General features: G+C 39.0%; 1 protein-coding gene across 2 annotated transcripts in view; it reads right to left on the reverse strand.

Annotated features, from left to right (window-relative positions):
* The window catches only part of dbn1 (drebrin 1), an 85,926-nt gene extending 69,594 nt beyond the window's left edge, over window positions 1–16,332 (reverse strand). For both annotated transcript variants that reach the window (XM_063895817.1, XM_063895816.1), the window contains exons 1-2: window positions 16,225–16,332; window positions 15,820–16,099 (exon numbers count right to left, since the gene is read on the reverse strand). In XM_063895817.1, the coding sequence (XP_063751887.1) occupies window positions 15,820–15,902 (83 nt within the window). In that variant the 5' untranslated portion in view covers window positions 15,903–16,099; window positions 16,225–16,332. The remainder of the gene's footprint in view (window positions 1–15,819; window positions 16,100–16,224) is intronic.
* Between the last annotated feature and the right edge of the window lie 2,000 nt (window positions 16,333–18,332).

Below are 18,332 nucleotides of genomic sequence, written 5' to 3' on the forward strand. Positions count from 1 at the left end.
TTTCGAAGGGTGGTATTACTGTTTTTGCTTGAGTAAAAGATTACTGGTTGATTTATAGATTTGGTATGTCTGTGTCTGCATTCAACAAAAGGCCTTTAGTTGATAAAGCAGGCAAAAACAAAAGGAGGCACAGAGTGAACTGGACCACAGCGCCTGTAATCTCTGCCTCTAAAGAGGAGGCATATGGAGAGAGTAGTTTCTGGAAGTAAACAGCTCTGTAGTAATTGTTCACACAGGGAACGTGCACACACTCCTACAGGAAGGAGACCAAGACCACACTGGGATACAGTACATGGACAATTTGTGTGTGTGTGTGTGTGTGTGTGTGTGTGTGTGTGTGTGTGTGTGTGTGTGTGTGTGTGTGTGTGTGTGTGTGTGTGTGTGTGTGTGTGTGTGTGTGTGTGTGTGTGTGTGTGTGTGTGTGTGTGTGTGTGTGTGTGTGTGTGTGTGTGTGTGTGTGTGCGCGCGCGCCAGGGGGCTTTCCGATCAAAACAACTCCAGTAAACTGCGTCCATGTAACGCCGTTTTTCTGCTTCCTCCTCGATTAAACACAGCAGCAGTTTGTGTTCAAAGGCTCAACACTAGCTGAGGTAGACAGAAAGAGAGGTAAAAACATTGGAAGAATGGAATCAGAATGGTAATGCTGCTAGTCGAATCTTTTAAATGATCGTTTTTTTATTCATTAAATCCTTCATAAGTCATTTTTGCAAAGAACACTATGTGTGTACGTATTAGGTTATTTAGCTACATTAATACTATAGTTTAAAGGTCACTTATTACGCAAAATTCACATGTCTTTTATAGATAAATGTGTCCCCAGTGTGTGAAGAGACTCAGAAAGTTTTAATGTTATGATGAATGATCTTCAGAGACGATGTTTTGTTTATATCTGCGGCTGAAATAGAGGATATTTGGGGACCTTAAACTGATAATTGAGTCAATCTGACATATCGTTTCATTCTACAACTGTAAAATAATATCCCAACCAGCACATACTGTATATGTGGATCCGGTTTCTTTTGGGCTCAAGCCATTATTGTATATTTTTTTCTAATTGTCCTTTCTTTAAATGCCCACAAAATTATAATTCTACCAACCCTTTAGTGTTTGTTAGGGAAGTGAGGGACCCATGGATTTGGTTTGGAGGGGTTTAACGGCTAAATGTCTCGTCCCGAAAATCTTCTAAAACCTCTAACCCCCGGCTGTGAAGATTAGACTGGGATTTTCTGACCTTCTCAACCACTGTTTCTTGGTGAGGTTCAGTTTTTTGTCCTGTGAGACTCAGGACTCCGGGATTTCATTTTGCTGGAAGACAAAAATATATGCAGCTCTGGAAAAGCCAGAAGCTAAAAAAAACACTTGAGTGAGGAATCTATTGTCCGCATACTGTATGAGAAATATTGTCCGGCTTTCTCCACATGGAGCAGTTTAGAGTAATTCAAACTGCATAGCCTCAGTCGGGGCTTACAGTAAAGCCCTATTGTAATATCTACTGTCTACACTGAAGACATCAACTTTATTTAACCTGCAGCTTCTTCTGCAAACACTTAGCATTATTACTGTATAACATTTTATATTCAAAATAATATCTTATTAATAGCAATACACCACTTTATATATCATAAAATGCCATTTCTTTCATATTTTATAATGTCATAACTTTATGTCAATGCACTGAAATTAAACACCTAAATTCTGTTTATTTGAATATTTGTATTAGATTTTATTGATTTTATTTGATTCTAAAAGAGTAAGTGTCACAAAAAGCAAATTTCCCCCAGGAATAAATAAAGCATTGTGATTGTCATTGTATTAAATGTATTGGTATATTCAGTCTTGCATCTCGGTCTAAAGTGTACAGCTGTGTGTGTGTGTGTGTGTGTGTGTGTGTGTGTGTGTGTGTGTGTGTGTGTGTGTGTGTGTGTGTGTGTGGGTCTGACCTGCCTTGACATCCAGTGATGAGCTATCCAGCTGCTAGCTGCTAAGTGGCCTCAGTGAATTGTTGAAAGTCTTAAATCAGAGTGTGTGTGTGTGTGTGTGTGTGTGTGTGTGTGTGTGTGTGTGTGTGTGTGTGTGTGTGTGTGTGTGTGTGTGTGTGTGTGTGTGTGTGTGTGTGTAGTGTTGTAACAGTCCCAGCTGTGGATTATTCACAGAACCGAGCCTCGCCCTGCAGTCTGCAGACTTTTATTTCTTCCACATGTGTTTGTTTTTTGTCTCTGGGTGACAACAAGCAAAGTACAATATATGGTGGTGGTGATCTAAACCTACTGTGTGTGTGTGTGTGTGTGTGTGTGTGTGTGTGTGTGTGTGTGTGTGTGTGTGTGTGTGTGCACGCCAAGTGTCATTCCGTCAATCAAAGCTTTGTTGACCCCAGTAATAATAATTATTGATTCTGAAACACAAAAGAACACTATAGAAAGGAAAAGAAAAGCACATAGGTTTGTAATAAATAAATGTTCTTAGACGCAAAATAATATGTCTCAGTTGAAATAAAAATTGAAAAACTTTGAATGATGATCCTAATAGTATCTAACACTCACACCCACTAACTCCGATTTGGCCTCTAGTCAACAGTACTGCAGTAGTTAAACCCCCCCCCCCCCCCTTCATTGACCTCTTTAGCTACTAGTTTCAGTTTCTATCCCTCTCCAAATCCTCATCAGCTCCCTCTCAATCTCCCTCTCCCCTCCCCCAATGCCCACTGACTGCTGCTGTCTGAAGTTCTGCTTTCATTTCCTTTCATTAGATTGCTTCATGTACTGGATATGAGAGCTGCTATGAAATCTCATCAATAATGTGCTGTTAAAACAATGGTTATATGTCAATCTAGACCTCGACAAATAGTTCAACATCAAACAAATTTAACCCAGTTTTAAGTGAGATTTTTGACATGATTTGTGTTTTATTTGAATTATTATTGGATACACGAATCATCAATAATCCCTTTGCTAAATGTAAAAGCTAAAAATAACTGGTAAGGCTTAGTTGTTTAATCTGCAGCAACACAACATATTCTATAAGATCATCATCGATTGAAAACTTAATTGAAAACTTTTTTCTCAGAAAACCAGTTCTGCCTTTCGATTTATGACGATGCAATTTGCAGCTGAAATAGGAAATAAAAAAATTAAATAGCTAATTGAGCTTAATAAGTAGGATAATTGCTTTAAAACCATGAAGGCAAACGTTACCCTTAATATTTTAAAAGAAAAACATAACATTCTTGACATAATGGAATTCAATCCACAGACTAAAGGTCCCAATGGCCAGGAAGTGTGGACCATACAAAATCCTTTATTCCATCAGCTGTGACTATCCTAAATAACAGCCTGTTAATAACAGCAAGGCTCCCCTACAACACACACACACACACACACACACACACACACACACACACACACACACACACACACACACACACACACACACACACACACACACACACACACACACACACACACACACACACACACACACACACACACACACACACACACACACACACACACACACACACACACACACACACACACACACACACACACACACACACATTAACCGCCTTTTAAGCCTCAAGGATCACCTACTTTTAATGTATAATTTTAACAACTGATATGTTAATGGACCCGAGACAGAGGAAGAACAAAGCACTCTGCACTTTTCAATTAAGACTCCAATTAGTGACTTTAATGGAATTTACAAATCAAATGTTTTGTATGTATGTATTGTATGTTGTGGAGTGTATGGTGTGGGTTATTTTATTTTATTTGCCAGTGCCAAACACACATTTCCATTATATGTACATGTTATGGACAATAGAGTATTCTGAATTGTAGTTGAGTGGTAAGTAGTACAAATCAAAAGGGATTTGAGTACTTAAGTAAATGAGCTTTCCAAGTTACATTCCAGCACTGAAAGAAGGGACTGGATTTGCAAATATAATTTAGGTGTTCAGTTAAGAGGCTCAATCTGTTGTATGTTTGCCCTCAAATTGAACTGCACTCACATACACACACTCCCACACACACCCACACACACACACACAGACATTGCACCATCGTACCCACTCATAAGCTCTTACACAAAAAACAAAGAGCAATAACATGGAGAGATAAGAGTGATGTTTCTCTGTCACAGTGTCAGTGTGACTCAGATCCACAGAGGACACACACTCCGTCCCTCCATACATGGTTTACACAGAGAGAGGAATGAACGGTGAGTCTCAAACACATTTACATCTGTAAGTTTAGTCTGAAAGGAGGCTTTCAGGGGGTAGACAGAGAGATAGAAACCAAAAACAAAGACTCAGATCACAGTCAGCTTTCTGAGTTAGAGTAGGAGCGTTGACAAGAAGCACAGGGAGTGGAGAATTTTATAATAACTCAAATAGAGACGACAGATTTTTCATGGAAAAAGTAGAAATTATAGGAGAAAATAATACGTTCTTCATTTCATACATTCGGCATCTAGTTCAGTAACTTGCAACATTCTCTTGCAATATTTTTATTTATTTATGCATCTTCTTGCACCATTTTTATGGTCGATGTCTTATGCATATTGTTTGTTGAACTCATGGAGAAGCCTAGGATTTAAGATATTTATCGCCAAAACTAAACCGTAGCCATTAAACGTATGACCGCAAGGCCTCTAAACTTGGAATATCTCAATCTTGGAGAATGGAGAAGAACATTAAACAGGGACTGATAAAGAGGAGCCTGGAAAAAAAAGACAGCCAACCTGCTCTCACCAACAAAAAAAGTATGGGATGATAAAATAAAAAAGCTTTGTTGACCCTACATTCTTCATGTGGTGCAAAACAAGTTGACCTTTGCTGCCTGCATGCTGCCATGTTGTCATCATCTTCCTCATCAAACAGCAGATACTGCGGAGGTCAACATCCCTAAATACAGTTACAGCTAAAGTCCACTTTGTGCAAAGGGTAACTGATTTAAAAAGCCATTACACTGCAGTGCACAGGTCCAACGAGAGGCGATACAGACTGAATTGCATTGACTTCCAATCCGAATCCAGTCAGAGCTCCAGCAGCATGTCTGATGGCTTTTTATTCAATTAAACAACACACTAATTGCTATTGAGTCTCAGAGTCACAACTGCCACCAGCATTTTAAAAATCTGAGTTTCTGACATCAGTCTGAACAACAGCAGCTTAGTCTGGAGTGAAATAAACATCATTTAACATGAATAAAAACATAACATCAGGCAAGATATCACTTCAATTCAGTCAGTCAGATTTTTTCAATATTAAGCAAATCAGGTTTGAAAATCATAATAAAAACATATATTTTTATTGTATTTTTATTTATATAAGGAGATTTTGAGCCATTTGAAATCGTCTAACCTGCAATAATTTAGTAAAAACACAAATTTACATACTTAAAAAAAATGATACAATTACAAATAAAATAAATATATATATTTTTTTAATTAAATATGTGTATATATTAATAATAATAAATAATAATAATTACCTGAAAACTGTACATATGTGGATTTAAGTGTTTCCCCGGCTACTTGTATCTTACTGTAATTATGTTCCTTATTGAGCATACAGTAAATAAATGTGTTTAAATGGACTCTTAACTCCATTATGATTGCATAGCAAGACTCACAACACACCTCACTGCAGGCTCACACACACATTCAAACACACACACACACACACACACACACGAATCATTTAAAGTCTCTAAAATACACATACACACCTAATCAGAGCTTTATTTCACCTCGCAAAGTCATACATCAATTTCCCCTATGGTCCCTGTGACTATCAGTGTGACTGTGGAAAAACCAGACACATATCACTTCAACAAGGCCCCAAAATAAATGATTGACACCACTTCTGGTGAGAAAAACAGAAAACTGGCCAGTGAAAAATCGGACTGGAGGAGTGAAAAAGGCGCAGAATCACACCTCGCTTCATCAGCTGCAACACTTATTTAATAAATGCAGATGAAGTTTGGGAGTTTAAGCAGGTAAAAAAGTAATTATCTCAACATTAATCTGTACAGGCATTATTTGAGAAGCTGCATCAGGTGTGTTATGCCTTTGCTATATATGTTTCTTCAGTTTTTCCTGTCTAAGTAGCATTCTGTTTGACTGCAGTTAGTTATAACAGTTATTGAGTTAACAGTTATATGTGTAGTATTTCTACAACTAGTTTCAACACTGCAAATACAGTCCTGGAGCAACCCTGTCTTTATTCAGAAAGTCTGATTATTTGAAATAATGTTGTCATTGAAAAAAAAACATGTAAGCAGGAATGGTCCATACTTTATGGTGTTAATGGAAGTCTAATCTAATAATGAGCCTAAGATGTTAGAAGAGTATCACAATGTCTGCCAGATAAAATAAAAAAAGACTTATACCTTATTTCTGATTGCTCTCTTTCTGCAAACAGAGCAGGAGTTGTGTAACTCTGGTTTTACATTTAAATGTGTTCTATGTGTGAAAGCAAAGCTAAAAATAAGAGATGCACTCTTCTTTTTTCTTCCCAATTTAATCTCCTCTTCTTCTTCCTCGCTCCCTCCTGCTATGAGAGCAGAGTCCAAATGATTCACACGGAGGAAACAGATTCAGTAAAAGGCTTTGAGGTTACAAACCGCAACGCTCCCTTGTTGAACTTAAAATCTCTGACAGCAGCAAAGTGTCGGCCTGACACTTGGCCTGTTTGATTTCACTGCACTGACTCACTGTTTTTATTAAGTGGACAGAATGTTCATTTAACAAAACTCAGGCTTTGGCTTAAGTGCATTTATAGATTTTCCTGGTCGAGTTCATTTTTATTGACTCCTGTGTGGAAATATCTGCTTTTGTCACATCTATGTAGCACTGAAATGTTTCATCAAAGAACGTAGAAAATATGCATTTAAGTCATCAATTATGGTGGCCGAAAGGGCAAACTAACGCGTTGCAACGGCCCCAATAAGAGAAACATTTTTAAAATGATGCAATAAAAAAAACACAATTGTGCCAAACACATGCAAGTCAAGAAACATCTTCACCAACTTGACAACACATGCACAGCATTTAGAAAACATTCACAAAGTTGACAAAAGCTGGGCAGCATTTACTAAAAGCGCTGCATAAACAAAATGCTGCAAGAATCTCGAAACAACGGACACAAGGAAACTAAAAAGTGAGCGCTTGTTGGCGTCTGGAATGATACATTTGGCCAACAATCTCTGTCACTGGAAACGTACATAAAGAGTGAGTTTTATTGGGTTATAACAATTGAACTTGCATGTGTTCTGGAACATTAATGTTTTCATATTTACATCGCTATTAAAAATGAATCGTGTTTCTTCGTGTTTTAGGCCCTCGTAGTGCGTTTGTCAGCCTCGGTAATTTACAGCTGGTAGAAATAACATGGCAAGAAGAACATCATAAAGAGGAACAAGAATGCTTATCAGTAAACACGGTGTGAAAATATTAAATGGAAGGAAATGTTTGTGTCTTAGGGTGTTTAAATATGTAAATTGTCAACTGAGATCAGGGGTAAACTCAAAATATCAAAGAAAGTCAGGAGTGAGCAAAGAGGTACTCATACTGACCTTGAATCAAGACCGAGCGCAAAACAGTTCAATAAATCTTATCTTTATCTCTTTGAAAACCTCCAAATATTCACCACTGACATCAGAGCATAGATTATTCTGAGTGAAGAAACCTCCCTGCTTACTACCAGATGTAAAGCTGATATCAAGACACTCAGAATAGTTTGAATACTGAACCAGCTTTGGATGAAAACTCATTCATTTTCAGTTGAGTCCACTGCACCACCCACCAGCTGCAACTGCACAGAGCTCCATATTGTACAATCAAAAGAGAAAATGTGTAGCCTCGGGAGGAGAAATCATCAGGTCAAACTGGGGCAAGTCATCTTGACATTGAATTCATCATCTCAGGGAGTATTTGTATTGGGTCAAAAAACACTCTTTACTAGAAAAACTGCAGCAGAAGAGGCTTTAGTGAATCTGCAGGTCCAGGACGAGACACCATAATCTCGCTTTGGTTGTCCCATGAGAGCAGGTTTAATGAATAATTGTGCGTGGATTCTAGTTAAAATAAAGGAAAATTGTCTTGGAAAGTAAAACAAATCTTGATAACCTTTGAGCATTGACCCTCTGCCTTATACTAGCAACACATTTAACAATGTATTTAGATCATCAGGTAAAAAGGAAGACATATTTATGTATAGTATACTGTCATTCATTCCCAATGCTGCTTAGTATTTGCATGTCCCTGGTTCACCTTTCAACAGCACAGGATCTTTCCCTTCATAATGGAAACAACCAATATCTTCTTTAGGTATTTTTCAACTATTTCAATCCTAATTAACAACAATTGTTCAGTGTTAGTTCTGTATCTTTCCCCCTCTATTTCACAGGGTTTTGGTGATGAAAATATGTAAAAAATAAATAAAAAAGCCTCTCTCCCTGTAAGACCTGAGGAGTTCCTGGTTATGATTTGCTGTTGCATCGCCTTTATTGCAGCGTAATGTCACCCTCTTCCTCCCTCATCATCACACTGACCTCGGCCTGACACACTGCCGCCGCCGGAGCTGCAATCTCACATTTCTCTGAGACATTTACTGAAGGTTACAACCCTTTTATGGAGCTAGATGCCAGCAAGAAGAAAAGGAGATGAGGGAGGGAGATAAGAAGGAAAAACCTACACTGCACAAGAGGCTAGCAGAAAGAGAGTGGAGGCTACAACAGGCAAAAGCCTAACCAGGGACAGGGGTTGCAAATTAGCATCAGCTAGAAACTTGTATGCATGACATCCATTTTGTATTTCATATGAAATAATGTTTAATGCATTTATCCCTGATCAATAAACGTCTAAATAAATAACAGAAAACAGGAATAGCAAAAGATTTAAAGCCTGAGTACAGCAGAAAATGGCAAAGACAAGTAAATCTTGCTGTGCTAGAGGCAAGTAACGCTTATGGTAGGTGAACTTCTTTAGCTGTTGGGCTAATAGCTAACAGGCTACACAATTAGCATGCTAGCATGGGTACATACATACTGTTAGTTAGACTGTTTAAAATTGTAATAAAAAAAAGGTAAAAGATGGGATTCCAAAGGGAATACTTAGGGTATTGCTGTTTAACTTTACACAGGGCTTAAGGCTCTCTGACTTCGGTTTGGTCCTCATAAGACTGGACAGTAAATTAAAAACAGTTGACTTAAAGGTCTCCTATTATGCTATATTTTAACAATATATTGCAATATCTATACAACACTTGTCTGTGTAGTGTTTTGCTCAAAATACCAAACAGATCACCCATTGTAGCATGCCTCATGCCCCCTCTATTTCAGCCCTGATCCTGAAGTGCTGATTCAGTGACTGTCACTTGAAATTTGAGCTGACCTGAAGCTGGCCACGCCCCTTTGGAGCATCATGCAGCTCTCTGTCTGAAGAGAGAAGTTTCTAATGGAGAAACTCAGCTAAACGCTGCCGTGATTAAACCCCATATTATGTTCCAAACCACATCAAGCATTATTTCTGAAACACTTATCAGTGTTTAACACTACAACAGAGACATATGTATTATATTAACAACTCTAAGTCCCTCCTGCAGACATCCTGCTGAATACACAGACACAGAAGCTGCGGAGGGGATTCAGCTCGCGACTGTATATTGCGGACAGTAGGTTCGGACGTGTCACGTGGGCGGGACGTTACCAGGAGTTTAATGTTCACATTTCGGTTATGACATCATATCGGCAGCAAATCTGGATCAGCTCGTTTGTACCACGGTTTTTAGAGGAAAGAGAGAGGGTTGTATTTTCTGACACTTTGTGAGTCTCCTTACACACCGGGGACACGTATTTGTGTATGAAAGACATCAAAAAGTGCATTTTGCATAATAGGGGTCCTTTAACAAATAAATGATGTTTTGAGCAGTGAGACTACAAATATTCAAGTTTAAAAGCGTAAACGCGTAACATTTTCTGGGGAGATGATGTCGTACTGCGTTTCTCACAGTTAACGTGGTAAAAGGTAGGAGGCTGAGTGTACTACTGACCCTGTTCTATATTTATCAGAAAAAGAGAAAAATATATGTCTACGAGCTGCATTCCAGACAGTTTAATACTGCATATGGCTTTATTACATTTAAGAGAAGAAGAAAATAGAAGCTATGTCACAAGAGCTCAAAGATCACCCGGTCTGATCACATTGATGAATCAGTCGTTAGAAATACGAAGCCGATCTGAAGAAGTCTCCATCTGTGTGTGTTCACACCCATTAACAGTATGGTTTCTCTCTCAGTGGCACCAACTAGTCAAGAGGAAATAATCAATGACGGGAGCCGAGGTTTGACTACACGACATTAACATACTCTATGAGTCAATATTTTCAAGAAAAATCACTTCGTAGTGTAAGTATTCATTAAAAAAAACACATCAATGTACTTGCAGAAAATGGATAAATATCATATGACTGGCATCGGGTTACATGTTTTCTTACTATTTTATATCAGTGCTCCCAAATTAAACAATTAGTAAACGAGTGGAACATTTTTGATGACATATCATAGCCCTAGTTATCACAAGTGTGAATTTTAGGCTTTGTGTCGTTAATAGTACAGTTATATGAATATTTGTATTCTGTAGGAATTGCAATTATCAATGTTTTCTGACTTTTTATTGACAACACGATTAATTGAGTAATCAAAACATCACCAATATACTAAAAGATATTTGAACTACAATTTCACAGCCCCTAGTACATATTTAAACTGATCAGGAAAAGTGCATCAATGCTTCCTTGATTATTTCCTGTAATTGGATCATCCTTTACCAAAGGAAAGGAGAAAAGGCTGTCTCACAAGTCCTTGCAGCAGCAACATTTAACGTCTGTGTTTGCTGTTTAATTGTACACTGAGGATATATTAAAATCATCCTTCTATATTAGAAATGATCCTGGTTTGGACAGGAATCCAAACTTATAATGTACATCATTGAATATGCCCATGCACTCATTTTCTATACGTTATACTGTTTATAAAATTGCTTTTTGACCCTCCTTGTGATTTGATTATGTTAAATCCTTCTTATCCACATGGTTTTCAGTGGAGATCATGAAGGCTATAACTCATCTTAGGTCAACCCTCGTATGAAAGTATTTGCATTCAGTACATTTCTACACTCCTGTTCCTTTTATGTATAACCCATCTAAGTAAATCCTGCAACAAAGAACACTGAAATCCAAGTGCCAAAGTAAATGGCCTGTAGCTGAAGTGTTTTGTTTTTCCTTTGACATCAAAGCTCTCCAGTGCTGACTGACAGACCTTGAAACCTTGAGTGACTAAAAAGTTCTCCCAGGGGTAAAAGAAGACATTAATAAATGACTAGCTGGGTAGAAAAATGTCAGCAAGGGCAACAAGATCATCAAAAGGACAAATGTATCAGATCTGATGGCTCTTTGGGCTTCAGTTAATGAAACATGATTCAGAGTTCGCCGACCCTCCAGCTCGGCTCCTCTTACCAAAAGCTTCATCTGTTGTCGGCGCATCAGAGGTGACACATCAGGTAATGGCTTCCTCAAACAGCTGGAGGGGGTCAAATGGTCACATGACAGCAGCCTTGGGCCAATCAGGGGCCACCGAGTGCTCAGCATTCCTGAATGTCTGCAGATTGTTTGATATTGGATAACCCTGAATCGCTCTCTGCACATTTCACCTTCACTACAGTCTGACATTTTGTGGTTTAAGATACAAGATTATTTTCTTCTTTCTTCAGGTACTGGATGAAATGATAAAAAGAACTCAAGCCTATCTTATATCTCTTGGATCTCATGTTCATATCTTTGACAAAAGATGGGAAAAATTGGGTAAGGTATACAACAAAAACGATAACTTAAGACCATCCTCATTTATCCAATAGCAAGCCCAGATATTTCACTGAAAACCACAAAATTAAAGTTAAAAAAATTAATCAAGAGGATCATCATTGTCATTTACATAAGCCATTAAGATATTTCAGTCTGGAGCAAAGTGGTGAACTGCCTTTTTTGAAGGGGCCCTATTTTGCTCATTTTCATTGTATTATGTGCCTGACATGATAACATGCTTTTATGTTCAAAAAGCTCTTTATTTTTCTCATACCGCCTGTGCTGCAGCTCCTCTTTTTACCCTCTGTCTGAAACCAGAGCCCAATCTTCTCTGATTGGTTAGCTGGCCGGCTCTGTTGTGATTGGTCAACTGCTTGGAGAAGGCCCACCCCTTAGCAATCACCTACAATGTGTTGGAACGCTATATAGAAGCGTGACTCCCTACATATTGATGTCACTATGTTACAGAAGTAAACAAAAGAGTCCAATGGAGGAGTTTCAGTCAGGGTGTGTGGGAGAGAAACTCCCTCTGGGGGGGAACACAAGGATTTTAGCCTTTGCAGACCATTTACATGCACAACAAACTTTATAACACACTATAGGAAAGGGAAAACCCCCAAAAGCTTTAAAAGGCCTCTTTGAGTCCTAATTACTAAGAACTAAGCTATTATGTGATGCATAGTAAGAACATTTATAATAGAGTTTGTGTTGCCTGAAGTTAGAGCTCAAAGGGTCGAGGATGTGTGAGGGAGGGAGCTAGAGATAAGGCCCATTCACAGCGACATGCATTATGTGAGGATGTCGTCATTAATGAATACACTTCCACAGCTTTGTGTTTCAGGAGGAAAAAAGAAAATCTTCCTGATTCATTTGACAAAGAGAAAGCAGGAGACACAATTCAAACCTTTACAAGACAAAGAAGATGTAGGAAGAAATGAAGATGAATAACATGTTGATGAAAGAACTAATTCCCAGCTTGAAATAAATTATGTCTGGAACTAAAAGGGAATTCAATTAGTAAGGAACTACTTATCTGTGGACCTGTTTGTACAAAGAAATGCTGAGGTTCCAATAGGTGATATGGAAGGTAATCATGTTTGATGTAGATGATATACATGTTCTTGATGCCATTTATATCTAGGATGCTAGCTAACTTTGCAGGCACATAATAATTAATACCTTAAAGCTCTGATTGGTTGATTTTATGAACTTCCACAAAACCAGATCTATTTAAACTGCTGAACAATGTCTAAGACCCCACTACTGCTACACTTATTTATCTTTAACAGATCATAGATTCATGGATCATGGGTGTGTCATTATTAGGGCAGAGGGGGTGCAGGGTGTCCCATGTTGTTTGGGGTCAGCGGTATTTGGAGGTCTCCGCCTTTGTTCGAACCTCATCAAGTGTGAAAAACGGGGGCAGGCCTGAGGCCCTCTGCTGCAGCAGATCATCCCACAGAACAAGCAAACATTTGAGAGGAACAACATTGAAACATTAAGCTTTGGGTTGAATGTTGGCAGCTGTCACTCACACGAACAGGACATAAGGGTCAGGACATATGAAGGGTAAGGCATCATGTCCCTGAGGATCAACAACTTAAAGAGCTGATAATGACGTCTGTGCATCGCTGGAGAAAATAAACTACCATACGAGGTAAACCTCTTACAACCCTCCAATTCTACCTTTTTGTGCTATAGTTAGGGCTGAATTATTAATCAAATTCAAATATGGAGGTATGATGTTTGTGAAATGGTACCATGATACCATTTAAAATTAAATATCGGCATGTTGCGATGTCCTTGCACATTATACTATACAAACTTAAGAATCATTTTTTAAATAAAAGATTAACATAAAAATGATTTTTCCCTCTTATAAATTAGGATTCATATGTAATATGGTTCAAATTAACCAGGTATTTTTTCAAATTCTTTTGACCGTGCAGTAATTAAAGTAACTCATAAATGTGCTGTAACAATCCCTCTGGATTTGTTCAATTTCCTGTATGTCATTTTACTCTCAATCAACTATCGCATGCAATATGTGCCATCTTTGTCAATGTTATGATTAAGAACTAGACAGAGAAATCCAAACTGTGTTCTAGTCAAGATGAGGAAGAGAAACCTCCCACAAAATCACAATGGCTACAGCTGAAAGCAGAACCACTGCGTGTGTTTTTAAGTCATTCTGACCTCATTTAGACTAATGACCGGCAACAGATGGCACAGGTTCACATTTCATAGTTAAGATGGAGACTACAGAGAGTGTTAAGCTCCAAACAAATCCAAACAGGATCTGTAACCTGAGCTCAATCACTGCACAACGTCCAGCAATTTGGAAATGACTTGTGGTCTTCTATTTTGTTAATCAAATGTAGAGATGAAAATGTGTGAAAAAAAGGTGAAAGCTCATGATGACATTTGAGAAAAGCTGTCAAAACCACATTACCTGCTCAGCAGCAAAAGCAGACCGACAATTAGAAACCAGCTGGTGTACATGGTGAAATATATGTGCAGGAGTTTTTGACCAAAAACAGAGCCAAAAGTGACAGAATAAAGGACTTCAATTAATGAATAAGGCACAAATAAGTCCTTTTGTATCAGCTTGATGTGTTATACGTTACTTAATTAAAAAAAGGTGATATGTTAATGTTGTGTTCATAAGTTGCTACGCGCTGCCACCAGGTGGCCAAAAAAATCAGTCATTGCATGTTTATTGTAGAGAAAGCAAATGCTCTGACCTTCACATTTCTGTCATTTCTCTTTTCACTGCTACAGTGGTGACCGCCAAGGACAACAGGTTACAGTTTAACCTATACTGTGTTGCTCAAAGTCAAATATTACCTCCTCTAAATGCCTACCTGGGTCATTAAGTCCCTATATCGCAACAACAAGGACATGATGGCAGCAACACTTTGACAAACCACATTGATAATCCTGTAAAAGTACTACAGCTAATGGCACTCATATCCTCTGCATCACTTTAAATCACCTATGAAATAACTATTATGGTTTCATGCTCGTGGGAAACCCCAACAGCCATGCCTGATATCCCTGGATGGCCGACACATTTGAACTGTGTAGTCCATGATTTATTTACTTATTAAATATAGTTTGACAAAACAGATAAAATAGCATTTTCTGTTTTTGTACCAAATTCATGCACAAACTTAAAAATTCCCCTGAAAATGATATTTTGCAACTTTATTATCAGTCTTAGGCTTTCATGAGGACATAATGTTGAATGAGCACAGTGAGTGCACATTCAATACTTCAGCAGGTTTTTTTCCAAGTGAGGAAAGGCCACAAAGCGAGATGATGGAAGTCCCCCTCCCCTCATTCCCCCTCCCATCCCCCGGCCTCGCCCCTCTCCTCTCCGCCCCTCGTTTGGGGATGCAGGAGCTCATCACTATCTCTGGACCAGGCCCGTTTTATCCCCCTCTCACGCACGCACACACACAAACCACCGAGTCACGTTGCATACAAAAATCCTAAAATTGCTTCCAGCTGGCTGCGAGTAAACCTTGTCCCGACAGAAAACTGAAACAAAAGCATGTCTTGCACAATAATTTGCGCACAGTGCGCACACAGTGTTGCACACTTGCACCGACTGACTCTGCAGTGCAGTTCAGACCCGAAAAACTACTGCTGCCCTTTGATTTAAAACCCCGAAAAACTAAACTTTTACTGATTTAAATCGTCCTCGTGCTTTAAAACTGAATACTTGTATTAAATTCAGTAGCAGATAAACTGTCTTTCAGATCGTATTGGTGAAAGTACCCGGCCTCCATGTGTGTAGTTTTTCAACACTAAGGGTATGATGCTGGTGCTGCACGGTGCATCCTCAGCGTGCACAAACCCGGACAAGAAACCCCCCAGGGAAGCACTAGGAGAAAGAGGTGCAGAGAGAGAGAGGGGGGAGGAAAGAGACAGAGAACGCCGGGCTGCAGGACTCACCAGTCAGTGTCCGAGGTCTCGTCAATGACGTCCTGGTAGGCGGTCAGCAGTTCCAGTCTGTTCTTGCCCAGATTCACAGCCATGTTTCCGTCCCTGCAAGCATCCAGACCGCTGCTGATGGAGAGAGACGCGGAGTGAGACGAGAGGACGAAGAGGAGGAGGAGGCGGAAGAGGAGACAAAGAGGCCGGCCGTTGGGTCCTAGCGCAGGGATGTTACAGGCTGAACAGCCTCATGGGTCCTAGTGCCCAGCAGTGTGTTTGTCTCTTAGTAGAAAGAAATCTGAGAGGGTACGGAAGAGGATAAGGGCCACATGAGAAAAGATTTTTGGGATGTGGGATTTTAAATTAAAAGAAAGTGAGTTGAATGCTAACATGAAGTCTATCAGTTGTGTTTTCTATGCTCACCTTCTTAGTTTAGCGTACTAGCATGCTAACCGTGGCTAGTTGTCATTATGCTCGGCTCTGGTTTCCGACAGAGGTGAAAATATTTGCTTCGGCACAGTCAAACATCAAAGCATGTAAACATGTCACAGTAGAGGCACTAAATACCAATGTGAAATCTGAAAATGAGCTGTATATCCTCTTTAACATTCGGGTCATTAATGGGATGCAGCTTTAGATGTCCTGCATGAAAGGCAGACCCATCAGACCAATCAAATGAGCAAAACATATCATTTTGATGTTACTCTGGAGGATCCAATGGTGAACAGGAATGGGGAGGAAAAAGCGTGCTACAAACAAGGGTCGAGGAGTCTGTAGATTGAATGCACAAAGTAACATTGACAATCTGGGAAATAGTAGATGGACAAGTACTGTGGGGTAATTGTGGAATGAGGAACAGGTGTGCAGGTTGAGATGGGAGTCAGGTGACTGGGACTGGTGGATGGATGGAGAAGTAGTCCTGCAGAATTTGAGGGAAATGGCCTGGAGGAAGTGGGACTGTGGCTCAGAAGCAATGGCAATCTCCTGCATGAAATGAAACAAAACAATGAAAAGTGAAACTGAAAAAAATCTGATTCACAGTGAACCCAGTAAATACCAGTAAAAGTCCTGAATTCAAGCGTCAGTAAAATGTATCAAATCAAAACTAAAAGTATATGTAAGTATGCTGTATTACACAGGCTCCACCCACTGTTATATTACTATATAATATAATTAGTTTTAGTTTTTGTCCGTGACGAAAACATGTATGAGCATTTTAAAGTAGTTTTTCGTCAATATGAAGCCAATTTCATACATTTGCTTGATTAGTGGAACTGCATAATATATTTTTATATCTAAGAAAAGTATGTAAAAAAATGAACTAGTGTCAGACAAAAGTAAACTTTGAATGCCAACTATAATGCTCACAATCTTTTTTTAAATAATAATACTTGTGAATGATTTGGCTGACATTTGTACTTTTAAGTTAAATGTTTAAGATGATAACAGATAAAATAGTTAATAAACAAAATGTCAATGACCTTGTAATCCAAGACTTCCTGTCAAAGCTCCTTTTAGAGTCAATGATGGACTGAAAATATTTTCTTCTGGAGATGTTGACATTTTGAGAGGTCGTCCCCCCCAGGTCTGGTGGGTTTGTTGCTGTGGTAACCTGCCTTGCCTCAGAGGGTCCGTGTTTTTCTCCCAGGCTCCGCTGGCACTGAGCCCACATACCTACCCTCTGAGGCCAGGGAGAATAGAGCAGAGGGGAGGTGGTGGTTATAGTGGTGGTTGGCGCTTTCATTGGCACAAACTGCAACATACTACAAGGTGAAGCTGCTGAAACTCATTCTGATTGAATAATTTATCAGTGTTTGCCCCCTGCTGGATCCACTGCTTGTTGGTTTAATTTTTTTACATGTGAAGTCAGTCCTGCCCCTTTTATTTAAACAAAAATATCTTCTTCTTCTGATAAATAAACAGTTAACACTATTGTTGTTCTTTGGATGTCAGGTGTTATTTAAAGAGTCGCTATAATGCTTATTTTCGAAGTTTATATTTGAATTTCGTTCCTCTACTTTAACATGTTTCATGCTCTAATGTTCAAAAAAGTCTTTATTTTTCTCATTCTGCCTGTGCTTTTTTTTTTTTTGTTGCTCTTTTCACCCTCCGTCTGCAATCAGAGCCGAGTCTGCTCTGATTGGTTTGGTGGCCGGCTTAGTTGTGTTTGGTCAACTGCTTAGAGATGTCCCGACCCTTAGACTATCACGTATAATGTGTTGGAGCGCTAGCCAATGCAAATTTGACATATCAATATCACTATGTTGGAGAGAAACTCCCTCTGGAGCGAAACACAGGGATTTTAGCCTTTGCCATTTACATGCACCAAAAACAATATAACACATTACAGGAAAGAGAAAACCCAACAAAGCATAACAGGGCCCCTTCAAAAGTACTGTAGGTAGTCTCAAATGGTAGAATGTTTTCAGTATCTGAGTTTGGCCTATACGCATTTGAACAGTGGCTAGTTGTCATTATGCTATGGCTGATGGGAATGCCATGTCAGAAACACTCCCTCTTTCTTCCTCTCT

The sequence above is a fragment of the Eleginops maclovinus genome, chromosome 11 (assembly GCF_036324505.1).
Source record: "Eleginops maclovinus isolate JMC-PN-2008 ecotype Puerto Natales chromosome 11, JC_Emac_rtc_rv5, whole genome shotgun sequence".
Taxonomy (NCBI): domain Eukaryota; kingdom Metazoa; phylum Chordata; class Actinopteri; order Perciformes; family Eleginopidae; genus Eleginops; species Eleginops maclovinus.